The sequence below is a fragment of the Pseudorca crassidens genome, chromosome 12 (assembly GCF_039906515.1).
Source record: "Pseudorca crassidens isolate mPseCra1 chromosome 12, mPseCra1.hap1, whole genome shotgun sequence".
NCBI lineage: Eukaryota > Metazoa > Chordata > Mammalia > Artiodactyla > Delphinidae > Pseudorca > Pseudorca crassidens.
Window position 1 is genome coordinate 85,953,766 of NC_090307.1, and position 16,735 is coordinate 85,970,500.

General features: G+C 51.0%; 1 protein-coding gene across 2 annotated transcripts in view; it reads left to right on the top strand.

Moving 5' to 3' along the window:
- Nucleotides 1–16,735, top strand: part of DNAH10 (dynein axonemal heavy chain 10) — a 147,671-nt gene that overhangs the window by 129,022 nt on the left and 1,914 nt on the right. Inside the window, exons 61-77 of one of the 2 annotated variants that reach the window (XM_067701116.1) lie at nt 806–1,027; nt 1,206–1,353; nt 3,163–3,442; nt 4,437–4,666; nt 5,417–5,690; nt 7,178–7,282; nt 7,691–7,845; nt 8,368–8,522; nt 10,130–10,313; nt 10,940–11,140; nt 11,831–12,040; nt 12,176–12,271; nt 12,998–13,169; nt 13,773–13,904; nt 14,080–14,291; nt 14,383–14,550; nt 16,493–16,673. In XM_067701116.1, coding sequence (XP_067557217.1) covers nt 806–1,027; nt 1,206–1,353; nt 3,163–3,442; nt 4,437–4,666; nt 5,417–5,690; nt 7,178–7,282; nt 7,691–7,845; nt 8,368–8,522; nt 10,130–10,313; nt 10,940–11,140; nt 11,831–12,040; nt 12,176–12,271; nt 12,998–13,169; nt 13,773–13,904; nt 14,080–14,291; nt 14,383–14,550; nt 16,493–16,673 — 3,125 coding nt within the window. Of the gene's footprint in view, nt 1–805; nt 1,028–1,205; nt 1,354–3,162; nt 3,443–4,436; nt 4,667–5,416; nt 5,691–7,177; nt 7,283–7,690; nt 7,846–8,367; nt 8,523–10,129; nt 10,314–10,939; nt 11,141–11,830; nt 12,041–12,175; nt 12,272–12,465; nt 12,576–12,997; nt 13,170–13,772; nt 13,905–14,079; nt 14,292–14,382; nt 14,551–16,492; nt 16,674–16,735 lie in introns of those variants that run through there. The other variant, XM_067701117.1, reaches the window with a different exon arrangement.

The following is a 16,735-nucleotide window of genomic DNA, read 5'->3' on the forward strand; positions in this document are numbered from 1 at the left end:
TGGAAGGATCTGGAGGAGGAGCCCACTTCTGTCTCTGGACCCTTGTGGCTGGTTCAGTCCTGAGCTTCAGTTTTCAGTAGGTGGAGCTGTTTGATGCTTATGGGCAAGAGGCCCATTGGGCCATAGCTGGTCCACTGGATGTGACAATAGTTTCTTACCTGCACCTGTAAAAATGGTATGGAAAGCACTGGAAAATGTTGTTTGCTTATGGGAAACAAACCATTTTCAATATGTCTATTTTTTTTTTTTTTTTTTTTTTGCGGTACGTGGGCCTCTCACCGTTGTGGCCTCTCCCGTTGCGGAGCACAGGCTCCGGATACGGAGGCTCAGCGGCCATGGCTCATGGGCCCAGCCGCTCCGCGGCATGTGGGATCTTCCCAGACAGGGGCACGAACCCGCGTCCCCTGCATCGGCAGGCAGACTCTCAACCACTGCGCCACCAGGGAAGCCCTGGGCGTGTTTTTAAGCTATTGATTAGGTGTTTGGAAACAATGTGATTACTGTTGTACTTTATACATATCTTTGAGACAAAATTCATCCCCCAAACGTTTATCGAGGCCCCTGTTAGATGCTGGGTTCTGCCGAGCTCTGGAGTTGAACAAAGCCTTTGAAAACGTTGGGTTCACTAGACAGGGAAATGTCAAAGTGAGCTGGCGATCTCTGTCCTCTACAAGCAAAGAACATCTCAGAAAAGGTTTCCTTCTGGCTAGCCCCCTCCCGGCCGTGTGTCAGGCTGGCTCTTCTAGAAGGTTCCTTCGGGTTGTGCCGGAATGTGACTGCTCACGGCAGCCCCCGCCCACGCCAGGTGGCTGAACGATTTGGACGAGCTGATGCACCGGCGCGTGAAGTTGCTGGGCGACTGCCTGCTGTGCGCAGCCTTCCTGAGCTATGAGGGCGCCTTCACGTGGGACTTCCGGGACGAGATGGTCAACCGGGTCTGGCAGAGTGACATCCTGGAGCGGGGGATCCCCCTGAGCCAGCCCTTCAGACTCGAGAACTTGCTCACGGACGACGTTGAGATCAGCAGGTGAGGACGACCCTGGGCTGGGAGGACGGGGCACAGAGCCCGGGGGGCATGCAGCTGACCCACCTGCACAGAGACGGCAGGGAGCTCTGCCCGCCCAGCTCCCCTGCCTCGGAGGCTCCCCGTCGGCTCGCAGCTCGGCCAGAAAAATCCTCATTTCCCCTGTCGCTGCCCCTTCCAGGTGGGGCTCCCAGGGGCTGCCCCCCGACGAGCTCTCGGTTCAGAACGGCATCCTCACTACCCGGGCCAGCCGCTTCCCCCTCTGCATCGACCCGCAGCAGCAGGCCCTCAACTGGATAAAGAGAAAAGAGGAGAAGAACAACTTGCGGGTACGGCTGCCCCCGACACACACCCCACACCGCTCCACATCCTGGGGCCCAGCCCAGTGCTCCCCGGTGTCCCCAGGCCTCCACAAGGCCGAGCTGAAATGCCACCACCCTGAGGCCCCAAGCAGAGCCCTCCCCTTCCTGGCCCGCCCACCCTGTTGAGTCTTGGAGGGCGGCTTGAACCACCTCGGATTCCACTCTGCCCTTTGCCTATTCATTGCCCTGTGGGTCACGTGAAGGCAAAGACGGTGCTGTGTTCGTCTTTGCGTCCCCCCTACTCAGTGCAGAGCCAAGTGGCCTTAGATGCTCGGTCACTTTCTTTTTGGAGGGCAGGGGAGGGGCTTGATTGAGATATAATTCATCTACCATACAATCCATCCGTTTGAAGAACACAGTTCAGTAGCTTTTAGTATATTATACATTGAGTTGTGTAGCAATCACCAGGATCAGTTTTTATCACCCTCCTCCAAAAATGCTGTATCCTTTAGACATCACCACCCCCAGAACATCCATTTCCCCTCCTGCCCCTAACCCCCAGCCTCTGACAACCACTAATATATTTTCTGTCTCTATAGATCTGCCGGTGCTGGACATTAAGTATGAGTGCGATTGTACAGTATGTGGCCTTTTGTGACTGGCTTCTTTCACTTAGCATCATGTTTTCAAAATACATTTTCCCTGCTTAGCGAATCCAACGTTTTCAAAGGCTTCGTTCAATTCCAGGGCTCAGCAGAACCCAGCATCTAACACGGGCCTCGATAAACGTTTGTGGGACACATTCTGTCTCAAAGATATGTATTGAGTACAGTAGTAATCACATTGTTTCCAAATGCTTAATCAACACATATTGTAGCAGGTATCAGGACTTCATTCCTTCTTATGGCTAAATAATAGTGTGTTGCATGTCTGTTTACCTGAATATCAGTTGATGGACATGTGGGTTGTTTCTGCTTTTTGGCTGTCATGAACAGTGCTGCTGTGAACATTCATGTGCAAGTTTTTTGTGGGCGTGTGTTTTTAATTTTTGGGGGTGAAATTGCTGGGGGCCCAGTTACCTTTTACTGAAATAATTAACAATTCATGTTTTTCCATTTTTATCTTTTCCTTGTTTTTTCTGGTCCTTGCTTCCGGGTATGTACATGCAGGTAGGGGAAGCATCCCAAGGTCGGGGCGGGGGGACATCCACTCCCAAAATTCACATAGAACTGTAGTGGGACAGATATCATCAGTGCAGGAATATTCCTTGATGTCCCTCTTCCCTGAGCCTTCCAGAGAGTTCTGCAATTGCCAGACCTCTCCTAGCCCCCCATCCTACTCCTATCCCCATCCTATCTCTTAAAGAGGGAGGGTTCAACTTATGGGGTGAGTGGCTAAGTACATCAATGTAATAAAAGAGGGTGGAGAGGAAGGGAAGAGGAGGTCCCAGGGGCTGGAAGAGGGGAAGAATTTTTACAGATGTTTTGAGAAAAGAGATAAGAAAGCAAGCCTAAGGTTTGGAGGGGAGTGAATTTTTTTTTTTTTTTTTTTGTGGACTCTGTGTTTGGATCCTTTTTGAGGTCTTCTGAGAGATGTGAAGAGATTCTCTCCTAATCCCTTTTGGCTGCTGACCTGTGCTTTTTGAACGAGAGGCTGCTCAGAGCCTGAACCTCATGGTTTATGCAGGTTACGTGCCCTGCTTCTCTCCCTGTTCTGTGTTTTCCCCTCTGCCTCCCTTCAAGGTGCTGACATGTCCCCTGCCACCTCCAAGGATTCTTTTCCCCTTGAATTTGGCGAGTGAGCTGATTTTTAGCATCTGCCTCCCCTCCCTTCCAGGTGGCTTCCTTCAATGACCCCGACTTCCTCAAGCAACTGGAGATATCTATAAAGTACGGGACGCCTTTCCTGTTCCACGATGTGGATGAGTACATCGACCCTGTGATTGATAACGTCTTAGAAAAAAACATCAAGGTCTCCCAAGGACGGCAGTTTATCATACTGGGAGACAAGGAAGTGGGCTATGATTCGAATTTCAGACTGTATCTGAACACCAAGCTGGCCAACCCCAGATACGGCCCATCCGTGTTTGGGAAAGCCATGGTGATCAATTATACTGGTAAGCATGTACAGAGCCGCAGTGCCGAATTTCAGGTGGAGACCACAGTCTGAGCTCAGGGCTCTCAAGGGACGTCACTTCATTCGGTGAATCATTCTCAGAGTCACAGCTTTCATAGTCAACCAATCAGTTCCTTTTGGTTTGCTTTTTGAGGCTTCACCGTGCGGCATGCGGGATCTTAGTTCCCCTGCCAGGGATCGAACCCATGCCTCCTGCATTGGGAGTTCGGAGTCTTAACCACTGGACCCCCAGGGAAGTCCCAACCAATCAGTTCTTAATGAGGAAGCAACACCAAAAGGTTTGGGGGCCTTTAGAAGGCAATGAGTTATGTGTCTTGAGATGTGCTGAGTCTGGACCACGGGGCTCAGACATTCACCCTCGGAGCGAGGCGAGACCCCTTTCTGCCGCAGCAGGAAGTTGTAGTGTATCTGTGTATCTGAATACACAGTATGATTTTGGATTTCCCTCTTCCTCTCAATTGAATTCCGTTATGAACTTGAATGAACTTCCCACATTTTCTAGGGTGGTCACACGGGTTCCTAGGTAGGTTAATCAGGTTTCGGTACGCGTTAGGAAGCTCCCTGGTGGTCCAGTGGTTAGGACTCCGTGCTTTCAGTGCCAAGGGCCTGGGTTCGATCCCTGGTTGGGGAACTAAGATCCCGTAAGCCGCGTGGCTTAAAAAAAAAAAAAAAGTTTGGGTATAAACCCAGATATCTAACGAGGGTCCCCCAAGATGTGGGAGCCCTGGATTTGATTTTAGTGCATCTTCACACTTGCTGTCCATTACTCCAGGTAACAGCATCTCTGTTGCGCTCTGTCCCATATTTGTCACCTGGGGCTTTAGAATGGCATTGGTGGGAGAGTGAGTCCTCGTGTTCCTGGGATGCCGGGCCCACCCTCCACTTGCCCCAGGCACTGCTGTGCGGGGGAGACGAGATGGTGAGCAGCCTGGCAGGGGGACGCGGTGGTGAGGGCCTCCCTCGTCCCCCCACAGTCACACTGAAAGGCCTGGAGGACCAGCTGCTGAGCGTGCTGGTGGCCTTCGAGAGGCGAGAGCTGGAAGAGCAGAGAGAGCATCTCATCCAGGAGACGAGTGAGAACAAGAACCTGCTGAAGGGCTTGGAGGACTCCCTCCTCCGGGAACTGGCCACCTCCACGGGGAACATGCTGGACAATGTGGAGCTGGTGCAGACCCTGGAGGAGACCAAGTCCAAAGCCATGGAGGTATGAACTGTGTGGAAAAGTGTATCGATCCTGCTACGGAGTCCCAGAGATGTTCCCAGGGACCCCTGTGCACCCAGTCAGCCTCTCTTAATTGAGAGCGATAGAAAATCTGGCCCTACGTGGCTCAAGTCCAAAGGGAATTGATTGGCCTAGAAAACAGAAAAGTCGAGGGATGGCTTCAGGCAGGGCTGGATCCAGGACTCCAAGCATATCATCCAGGGCTCAGTTTCTCTCCATTTCTGGACCTTCTGCTGTGTTGGCTTCATTCTCTGCCTCCCTGTGGAGCCAAGCTCCGCTCATGGTCACAAGCTGGGTCTGGCTTCATGTCCACTGAGGTTCGAGTCCAAAAGAGAAGAATGAGAATCTTTTCCTGTCACTGAAGTCACGTGCTCACCCCAGACCACTCCCATGGGCTGGGGATGCCAAGTGTGGATTCTCTGGACCTCACTCACCCGCTCCCCTCCTGGCCTCGGGCTTGAGCCCCACATATGAATGAAAGGAGGAAACTGTAGGTCTCTAGATCAAACTCAGGGACTGTTACTAGAAGAAGGGGGCACGGGGGCAGCGGGGGGTCGAGCCACAAATATATACCACATCTCGCGAGAGGCTGGGGGCCCTTCCTGTGAGCGCTGCATGGCTTTCTTGGCTGCCGCCCTCCCCTCCCCCCCCCCCCCGCCTTCTTACTTTCTCGCCTGTTTCGTATGTCTTCCTGGTTTCGGCTGTAAGTGGCAACGTGCGCCTCTTCTTCAGGTATCAGAGAAGCTCAAGCTGGCGGAGAAGACAGCCCTGGACATCGACAGGCTGCGGGATGGCTACCGGCCGGCCGCCCGGAGGGGAGCCATCCTGTTCTTTGCGCTGTCGGAGATGGCCCTGGTGAGCTCCATGTACCAGCACTCCCTGATCTCCTTCCTGGAGGTCTTCCGCTTGTCACTCAAGAAGTCGCTGCCTGACTCCATTCTTCTGAAGCGATTAAGGAACATCATGGACACGCTGACCTTCAACATCTATAACTATGGCTGCACAGGTGAGCACCTGTTCGCACCGATTTAGGACCGATGCACTCTGTGCGCTTCTGTCCGTGTGTCCAAATTTCCTCTTCTTATAAGGACACCAGTTGGGATTGCATGGGGGCCCTCCCTAACAGCCTCATTTTATTTTTTTAAATTAATTTGTATTGGCGTATAATTGATTTACAATGTTGTGTTAGTTTCAGGTGTACAGCAAAGTGAATCAGTTATGCATATACATACCTCCACTCTTTTTTAGATTCATTACAGAGTATTGAGCAGAGATCCCTGTGCTATACAGCAGGCTCTTATCAGTTATCTATTTTATATACAGTCGTGTGTATATGTCAATCCCAATCTCCCAATTTATCCCTCCTCCTGCCCTTTCCCCCTTGGTAACCGTGAGTTTATTTTCTACATCTGTGACTCTATTTCTGTTTTCTAAATAGGTTCAGTTGTACCATTTTTTTTTAGATTCCACATATAAGCGATATCATATGATACTTGTCTTTCTCTGTCTGACTTACTTCACTCAGTATGACAATCTCTAGGTCCATCCATGTCGCTGCAAGTGGCATGATTTCGTTCTTGTTTATGCTGAGTAACCTAATCACCTCTTAGAGGCCCTGTCTCCAGCTCTGAGGTACTGGGTATTAAGGTGTCAACTTATAGATTTTGAGGGGGACACAGCTCAAAATTGTGTAGGGCAGGAAACAGGTTGAGGGCTATCCTATAGGGCTCACTTAAGTAAACAACCCTTCTAACACGTATAAGATAGAATTCACATCACACATTTTGACTTACATGGTTTTTTTTTTTCCGTTAGAAAAAAAAAAGAACTCTAATGTTTTGCGTCTTCCTATCCATAAAGAGTGTGTTGATGGAATGGGCTTACTCTGCAATAGAGATTGGCCAAATCTGTCCCACCGCCTGCTTTTGTAAATAAAGTTATCTTGGCACACGGCCACACCCGTTTCTATACAGATCGTCCATGGCGGCTTTCACAGTACAATGGCAGAGTTGAGTAGTTATGACAGAGACTGTCTAGTCTGCAAAGCCGAGTCGATTTACTCTCTGGCCCTTTATAGAAAGTTTGTTAATACCTCTTCTCCACTGTAAGAACTTTTGCTTTGAGTCCGGCAAATGACCAGCACTTCATTCAGGAGGTGGCTCTGAACCTCCATCATACGGTCCTTCATCTGCTGGGGGGGCACCCCCCTCCTCTTCCCACGAGGGCGTGGTAAGTGCCGCCCGGAGACGTGACCATTGCAGATGCGTACGAGTGAGGGTCACTGCCCGTTGCACTTGTGGGCATGACGTGTCAGTTGAGCTCATAGTTTTTGCAGGTGTTCACGGACACCAAATGCAAAGACGGCTAAATGCAACTGACTGTGCAGTTGAGGTGCTTCAGTTCATTTCTCTGAAATTTAAGCGTGGTGTGCATGAGAAACCCTGGGTTTAAATGCATTTGTTTTATCCAGACCCATCTGTTGTTTCTCTTCAGGGTTGTTTGAGAGGCACAAGTTACTTTTTTCTTTCAATATGACTATCAAGATAGAACAAGCAGAGGGGAGAGTCCCCCAGGAAGAATTAGATTTCTTCTTAAAAGGTAACGAATTTGCCTCGTTTCATGCTTCCCAACTCCCTGGACCCATGTTGCACATGTGTATGAGTTTGTTCACCAAAACAACAGCAGAAATTTGCCTTCCTTAAAACTTGGCTTCCAATAGCACCGCCTTAGTAAATACCTCAGTTGACAGTTCCAGCCTCAGAGATAGTTCGAGTTAACTCAGAGCAGCCAGCCTCTGCCTTAAGGCTGCCCCGAGGCTGGAAGCCACGCCGAGCTTCCTGGCTGGAGTTACGGATGGTGACAGGGGAAGCCTAACCCTCTTCTCTTTCCAGCCCCCTTTTGAGAAGTGGATTTTCCCCAAAGTGAGGGAAGCCCAGGAATGGAGTTGCTTACTCTTCCCCGTGTGTTGGTGTCGGCTGTTTACTTCTCTTATCCTGTTGTGATTAGGAAACATTTCCCTGGAGAAAAGCAAACGGAGAAAACCCTGTGCTTGGTTGTCCGACCAGGGATGGGAAGATATCATTCTTTTATCAGAGATGTTTCCAGACAACTTTGGGACTCTTCCTGATGATGTGGAGAAACATCTGACTGTCTGGCAGGAGGTGAGCAAGTGCCCTCCTTCTCCTCCTTCCCTTCCCCGCACGTCAGTCATCTCCACACTCAATCTGTAGCCTAACTCCCTATGAGTTTGAAGATCTGCCTCTGAGTGGCTCGTGCAGAGTGTAGCCAATGCCCTCTAACTCCCTGGATGGAATTCTCCTTTATCTAGTTCAGCTAGTTTTGTGGGAGAACTATCTATCTATCTCTCCATCTGTCCATCCGTCCATTTGTCCATCCATCCATCTGTCCATCTGCCTCTGCCTGTCTGTCCATCCATTCAAGAAACTTTGAGCATCTGTGGCTGGACCACGTCCCTTGATGGGCAGTGGGAATTCAACAGTCCATAAGACTCAGTGCATCCCTTCCTAAAGTTCAGAGTTTGGGGGGTAGAAAATGACAGATCTGACTAGACGTGGCCTGTCGATTTCATCCCTTTACAGGGGCTCTTGGGACCTTCACATAAAAAGGGGGGCCTATATCATTTCTCAGTTGATGCCAGCATGAATGTTCTTTGCTTTTCCCAGTGGTATGACCTGGATTCACTTGAGCAGTTTCCGTTCCCCCTGGGTTATGATGACAACATCACCCCTTTCCAGAAGTTGCTTATTTTGCGCTGTTTCCGTGTGGATCGGGTATATCGGGCCGTGACTGACTACGTGACTGTAACAGTGGGAGAGAAGTAAGTGAGTTGTTTGTGTTTGCTTGGCCCTTTCTGTGGGGTAGAATATCTAATGTCACCCCTTCCTGGACTCACGGATGGCAGTGGGTGGCCAGAGGGGACTGCCTTTGAGCATGATTCGGTAGCCACTCTAGAGCAGCGCTGTTTAAGAAAAATACAGTGTGAGTGACGTATGTCATTTCAAGTCTTCTGGTAGCCACATTCAAAAAGAAGCAGGTGAAATTAATTTTAATAACAGTTATCATAAGCATATAAAATATAATATATTAATATATAACAATATATTATATGTATATAATATTTACTAATAATAAGTAACTGTATTTAATTATTAAATGATACAAATGAACTTATTTACAAAACAGAAACAGACTCACAGACATAGAAAACCAATTTATGGTTACCAAAGGGGAAAGGGGAGGGGGAGGGATATATTAGGAATTTGGGAGTAAAATATACACACCACTATATATAAAATAGATAAACAACAAGGACCTACTGTACAGCACAGGGAACTCTAGTCAATATTTTGTAATAACCTAGATGGGAAAAGAATCTGAAAAAGAATATATATTTATATTATAACTGAATCACTTTGCTGTACACCTGAAACTAACACAACATTGTAAATCAACTATACGTCAATGAAAAAAGTAAATTTATAAAAAAGGAAACAGTCAAAATTAATTTTAATAACAATCATCATAAGTTATATTACATATATATTGATACATCATATCATATAAATAATATGTATTAGTAGTTAATTATATTTAACTCAAATATTAAAATGCTATCTCAGCATGTAATGGATCGAGATATTTGGCATATTTTTTGATACCAAGGCTTTAAAATCCTGTGTGAATTCACACGTGCAGCTCATCTCAGTTTGGACTCGCCACACTTCAACTGCTCGGTAGCCACACGTGCCTCATGGCTCCCGTATTGGTAGCTCTGGAATCGGGGGTGAGGCCGGATGGGTAACTTAGGGTGACAAACTCACATCTGCCTCCACGGCCGGCGGGCGATGGAGAGGACTGGGCGTGGCTGGATGAGGACTCGGGCCCACTGGAGAGGTCAAGCCCTGGCCAGCAGCCCCTGAACTCCTGCTGACTGATGCCAGGTGGCGGCGGGGACTCAGATCTCTGACTCTTCAACGGAAACTAGAAATTTGGATTTCTACATGAAATCTCCCAATCGTTATGTGCTGGCAACTAACTTTTTAAAAATCTCGAGATGCAGGCTGTTCAGGACACGCCTGTGGAGCCGCCGGTGTGGGACCTCTGGGTTCGGTGCCCAGGGCACGTGCACCTGGAAGGCCGGCTTGTCAGGAGGCATGCAGCTCAGAACAAGTCTCCTGAACCACCCAACCCGGATGTACTGGGCTGTGTGGAGAGGTCCCCATCACCCAGGAGCTTATTACCATCCAGTGAACGAGATGTGTGTAAAACCTGGATTCCAAAACAAGGAAGGCTGAGCAAAGAGCCATACCACAGGGACAGTCAGAAGGTTCTGGACACTGGGAGGAAGAGTGCTGGTCGGACCGGCCGGCCCCTGCCTGGCGCTGTCCTCCCGGGAGCGTTTTCCAGTCGTGTTTCTTTCCCCAGGTACGTGCAGCCTCCGGTGATCAGCTTTGAAGCCATCTTTGAGCAGAGCACACCCAACTCGCCCATTGTGTTTATCCTGAGTCCTGGCTCTGACCCTGCCAGTGACCTTATGAAATTAGCCGAGCACAGCGGTTTTGGAGGGAACCGCCTCAAATTCCTTGCCATGGGTCAAGGTCAAGAAAAGGTAAATTGTTGTTGGAGGGAACAAGCCCTAAACGTGGGTGAGGTCACCGGCCCCTGTTAGGAATGAATTAACGAATGTTTGGCTTTAAGCCAAGAGTACCGCCCCCCCCGCCCCCCCCCCCACACGAATGCCATGCATTTCCGGTCTATGGAGCAGTAGTCACATGTCACAGCGATGACAGTGTGAACAGTAGTATAGTTCTAGAGCTGACCTGCTGTGATTGCCCAGCCTGGTGCCGTCGGTGTGTTCTGCTGTTTCCAAAGCCCTTTCACATCCAGTCTTTATCTCCCTCAGCCCTTGCAAGAGCCGCGTTTCGGATCAGGGCTGTCACTGCCCCAGTGGCAAGGCCAACTGGTCAGGGGGCAGGTGCCACTGAGTCCGAGGTTGGAGCTCTGGGGGCTGAGGGAGGCCAATGAGTGCAGCCCAGCGGACCCCGGTGGCCCCGCGGGAAGTCTAAAGGGCTGCTTCTTCAAAGGCTCCCTCTGTGGCTCCGGGACCGCTGGCTCCTCTGTGGCTTCTGCTGCAGTGGCCAGTAGTTTCCTGGTGCTTGCAGCGGGTCTCTGGGAGAGCACAGGGTGGTGCGGCAGTGGGACGCCGACGCTTCCTTTCTGTCTCTGTCGGAGCAGGTGGCCCTACAGCTGCTGGAGATGGCGGTGGCTCGAGGGCAGTGGCTGATGCTGCAGAACTGCCATCTCCTGGTCAAGTGGCTGAAGGATCTGGAGAAGTCCCTGGAGAGGATCACCAAGCCCCACCCCGACTTCCGCCTGTGGCTCACCACGGACCCCACCGAGGGCTTCCCCATCGGAATCCTGCAGAAGTCCTTGAAGGTCTGGCAGCAGGACAGACAGACGTGCCCACGGCTCGGTTCCTTACCTCACTCCCGTTTTGCTGTGTGCATGTGTGTGTTTAGGATAGAGTTGGACACCCCCGCCTTTCCCAGTTCCATTTCTCCCTCTCCCTTCAGAGGTAAGCACTGTCCGGATAGGGTGACAATTATCGGGTGACAGTGTTGACTCCCAGGCCCATCTTTATCACTTCTGCATGTCCTCAAAACAATTTCTGGGTTAGTTTTCATGGACTTCACATTTATCCTTTTTAACTCTAATGATCGGCCCTCCCACAGCCCGCAGAAGTGGAGTGAGTGCTTGTGTGTGTAAGTTTCAAGGAGTTTACCTGCCCTGTTTAATTTAGTCTCTGGGAACATTTTGGGGAATGGTTTCATCATCTCTCTCTTCCTCCAGGACAGGCAGAGGGAAAAACTTAGCTACTTCTGTTTTACACTTGAGGACCCCATGGATCAGAGGAGGTTAAAAGAGCCTTCCTGGGGTCATTCGATGAGTCAGGGCAGAGCTGGAACAACGTCTCGTTTTTAACTCATTCACGTGGGCCCTTGGGAATAGGGAAGATAGCTTTGCAAGGACGGAGGGAAAAGCCAAGACGACTGCAGTCTGCACACCCTTCAGAGCCCTGCTCGGGGGCCTGGGGTTTCCGTCACCATCGGTCTTTGCCTCCAACAGGTTGTCACCGAGCCACCCAACGGGCTGAAACTCAACATGAGAGCCACGTACTTCAAGATCTCTCCTGAGAAGCTGGACCAGTGTCCACACCCTGCTTTCAAGTCCCTGGTCTACGTGTTGGCGTTCTTCCATGCTGTGGTGCAGGAGAGGAGAAAGTTCGGGAAGATCGGGTGGAACGTGTACTACGACTTCAACGAGTCTGACTTCCAGGTGAAGAGGCGGCTACTGCCTCTCCCGGGGGACACTCCTTCCTTCGTTGTTCCTGCCCACGTTTTCAGAAAACAGTCAGAACGCGAATGACTTTATGGGTTTTCGGTTACCCAGGCCCGTTCCTCCTCTTTGCAGGTCTGCATGGAAATTCTGAACACATACTTAACAAAAGCTTTCCGGCAGCACGACCCTCGGATCCCGTGGGGCAGCCTCAAGTACCTAATCGGGGAGGTAGGAGCATCCTGGGTACCTGCTGCAGGCCCCCTGGGGCGGGCTGGGCTGTGGCCTGGTGCCCCTGGTCCATGGCCCCCGAGTCTTCTGGGACTCCCCTCTTGCTGCTGCCCATCAGCTGAAGGCCCCTGGGTCTCTGTGAAACACCACCCCCCCGCACCCCGGTTTGTCACCCTGTTATTCTTTGTCCTAAGTGAGCGACCGTCACCTGGGCGTTTGGACTCATCGCCCTGGGGACTCCTGTTCCTCGCTGAGGATGCCTCAGGCACGTCATGGGAGCCCTGCCTCTGTTCGGCGGGCCTGGAGGTCCACTCTGGAGGCCACGGCCTTATACAGCGCTCGTGGGAAAGCTTCCCCGGAGGCCTGTGTGTGGCTCAAACAGAGACATCGCTGTTCCAAAGACAAAAGCGGCTGCTGGCTCCTTGGGTTGTTTTGTTTGCTCGTTCGCTGTGTTTTGGGGAGTTGGCCAGTTGCACACTGGCTCCCAGCATTTCATGAGGACTGCTATCACCTGGGGCTCTATGAGTCTGCACACAAGCCCTCTTGTATAGAGTGGCCCGAAGCCTGTGCAAGTCAGCACGGTTTGAGCTGTACAGTGGCCGGGCGGCAGGAGTCTCTCTAAGGGCGCATCCGGGCTTGACCCTGGACTGTCCGCTGGGCCCGGGGCCTCAGGGCCCACCCCGTAGGTTCTGGGTCCCGGCCGGCTCTCACTCCCTGTCATGTCAGGTCATGTACGGAGGACGGGCCATCGACAGCTTTGACCGGCGCATCCTGACCATCTACATGGATGAATACCTGGGGGACTTCCTTTTCGATACTTTCCAGCCATTCCACTTTTTCCGGAACGAGGAAGTGGACTACAAAATCCCCACGGGGGATGTCAAGGAAAAATTTGTTGGTGAGATTTCTCAGCCATCAGGAAGTATGCAGACGTTTTATTCTAAGGGAGCCCGTACATTTCAGCTCTTCTGGTTTCTGTGGTTGGCTTGATGCTTCTGACCCCTTCCCTGGTGGGACTCTTTGACGGCTCGGGGTGGTTTCTTATGCCTTTTAGCGGGGCCCAGTGGGCTCTTCCTGGCCTCAGAGCTGATGGAGTTAGTTCAGACTTCCTGTCCTGGAATGATGGTAAATATATCAGAGTCTCCCTGGAAGGGCAGAGTGGCCCCTGGGAAAGTCACTGAGCCATTTTCATAAAAGATACACGTAGAGGAAGTTCCCTGGTGGCCCAGTGGTTAGGGCTCTGCACTTTCACTGCTGTGGGCCTGGGTTTGATCGCTGGTTGGGGAATTGAGATCCCGCAAGCCACGAGGCATGGCAAAAAAAAAAAAAAAAGATGCACACAGGCCTGTATTGGGCATGGCGGTGTAGAATTCTTATTTTAAAAGCACGTCACCCTCTCAGAGGTGGAACGTGGGCTAACGTGTGTGGGGACGTCGAGGCTGTGGGCCCTCGGGAATCGGAGGTGGCATGGCAGTGTAACCGCTGTTCTCTCCCATTACAGAAGCTATTGAGGCCCTCCCTCTGGCCAACACGCCTGAAGTGTTTGGGCTGCACCTCAACGCTGAGACTGGATATTACACTCAGGCAGCTCGAGACATGTGGTCTCACCTGCTGGAGCTGCAGCCTCAGACGGGTAAAGTCCCCTGCAGAGGACTGTGCCCATTGGACTGGGGACAAAGGGCATTGGCGCAAAGTGCTGCTTCGGGTTCTGATAGCTTCCGTACTGTTGGTGCCCTTCTGAGAGCCAGAAGGCACCCCAGTCCTGTGCTCAGATGCCTTGCTCTCTCTGAAAAGTGTCCTGATTTCAGGGGAATGCAGCACCGCCATCAGCCGAGATGATTACACTGGCCATGTGGCCAAGGACATAGCAAACAAGATGCCCAAAGTCTTTGACTTGGACCTGGTCAGGAAGCAGCTGGGGATGGTCGCCTCCCCTACCTCAGTGGTGCTCCTGCAGGAGCTGCAGCGCTTCAACAAGCTTGTCATACGGATGTCCGCATCCCTGGCTGAACTTCAGAGGGTAAGCCTGTTCCTCGAGTGCAAATTCCTGCCTCGGTGGAGTGCTGGGTTTTCCGCTAGTCTTGCCTGACTGCTCTTGATTCTATAAACAGGCCTTGGCTGGAGAAGTTGGGATGAGCAGTGAATTAGATGATGTAGCCAGGTCCCTCTTTCTTGGGCAAATCCCTAATATCTGGAGAAAGCTTGCCCCTGACACCTTAAAGTCCCTCGGAAACTGGATGCCCTACTTCCTGCGGAGGTTCAGCCAGTACATGACGTGGGTGAGTGAGAGGCAGCGGTCTGCTTGCTGGTCCAAGGCTTGGCCTGGACCCCCTCAAACCACTTCCCGACTCCTTCTCCCCTCCCCAGTGGTACCTCTGTCAGGAGCTGACTGGGTGCTCTGGAAATGGTCTCGGACTCTGCAAGCGTATCTGTTTTTTTTTCCTTTTCTCCCTTCCCCCCTCCCTTCCTTCCTCCCTTCCTCGGGGGCTTCCCTGGTGGCGCAGTGGTTAAGGATCCGCCTGCCAATGCGGGGGACACGGGTTCAAGCCCTGGTCCGGGAAGATCCCACGTGCCGCGGAGCAGCTAAGCCCGTGCGCCACAAGTACTGAGTCTGCTCTCTAGAGCCCTCGAGCCACAACTACTGAGCCCGCGTGCCGCAACAACCGAAGCCTGCACGCCTAGAGCCCGTGCTCCCCAACAAAGAGAAGCCACCGCAAGGAAGAGTAGCCCCTGCTCGCCGCAGATAGAGAAAGCTCACGCACAGCAACGAAGACCCAACCCAGCCAAAAATAAATAAATAAAATAAATATATTAAAAAAAGAAAGACTTTGAAGCATACTATGCCCAACTTGATTTATCCATCTAAGAGTCTGTCTTGGCAATTGTTCCATCTAGACGTCATTCCTTCTAGGCTACTCCGTCTCACAGACATCCTGTATCCTTTCCTCTGATGGATATTTAGGTGGTTACCATTGGTTTTTTGTTCTCTTTTTGGATTTTTTGTTTTGCTAGTACGAACAACATTCTGGTGCACATGGCTTTGGAGACTCATGTGAGTATATTCCATGGGTACAATGGAAGAGTTGGATCCGAGTGTGTGCATTTTAAATTCTGACAGCTCTTGTCAGATGGTTTTCTAGAGAACTTGAAACCACAGCGTACGAGAATGATTCTTTCCTCACCTCTCTGCAACATGGTGTGTTCTTAATACTTTGGATCTTTGTCTCCTTCATAGGCAACAAGTAACATCGACTATGTTGGTTGTGTGTTTCTTTAATTATGGTGAGGCTGAGTGTATTTGACACGTTTATAGACATTTTGTGTTTTTCTGTGAACTGTCTTTGTATCTTGATTTCATTTTTATCAAGTTCTCCACCTTTTTTAAAAAAATTATTTATTTTTGGCTGCGTTGGGTCTTCGTTGCTGCGCGCGGGCTTAGTCTAGTTGCGGTGAGCGGGGGCTACTCTTCGTTGCGGCGCTCAGGCTTCTCCGGTGGCTTCTCTTGTCGCAGAGCCTGGGCTCTAGGCGCGCGGGCTTCAGTAGTTGTGGCTTAGTTGCTCCGCGGCATGTGGGATCTTCCCGTGGGATCAAACCCGTGTCCCCCGCATTGGCAGGCAGATTCTTAACCACTGCGCCACCAGGGAAGCCCCTCAAATTCCCCACCTTCTAAAATTGGTTTTTAAGAGCTCTTTGTACATCAAGGGAATTAAGTCTTTTGTCTGCTGGTGTTACAGATATTTCCCCAGCTTGCCTTAAGCTTTTTGATTCTGTGGTATTTTTTCCATAGGAAAGTTTTACATTTTAATGTAGTCAAAGAGATCAGTCTTGTCTTTTATGGCTTCTGGGTTTTGTATTCCCCACTCCAAGATTCTGAAAACATTCACTGGAGATTTGATTTGTACTTTTGTGGTTTATTTATTTAGTTTAGTTTTGTTTTTATTTTTTTGGCCGTGCTGCGTGGCATGCGGGATCCTAGTTCCCCGACCAGGGATCGAACCCACGCCCCCTGCAGTGGAAGCGCTGAGTCTGCATGTGGTGTATTTTCTATATTTAAATCTTGGCTGCACCTGGAGTTTGGTGATCCCGCTTGTTTTTCCCAGTGGGCTGCCAGTTGTCCCAACACCATCTTCCTGCCCCTAACGTGAACTACATCTTCTGTCGGCTTTGACCCTGGCATTGGATGGCAGCCCCAGGCTCTCACCAGCTGCCTTCTCTCCCCAGGTCACCGAGAGTGAGCCCAGTGTGATGTGGCTCTCGGGGCTGCACATCCCAGAATCCTACCTCACGGCCCTGGTGCAGGCCACCTGCCGGAGGAACGGCTGGCCGCTGGACCGCTCCACCCTGTTCACGCAAGTGACCAAGTTCCAAGATGCAGACGAAGTGAATGAGCGGGCGGGACAAGGTACGGCCAGCTCCCTGCGGCTTCACGGCCTCTCATGTAGGGTCTCCCTCCCCAAGCTACCC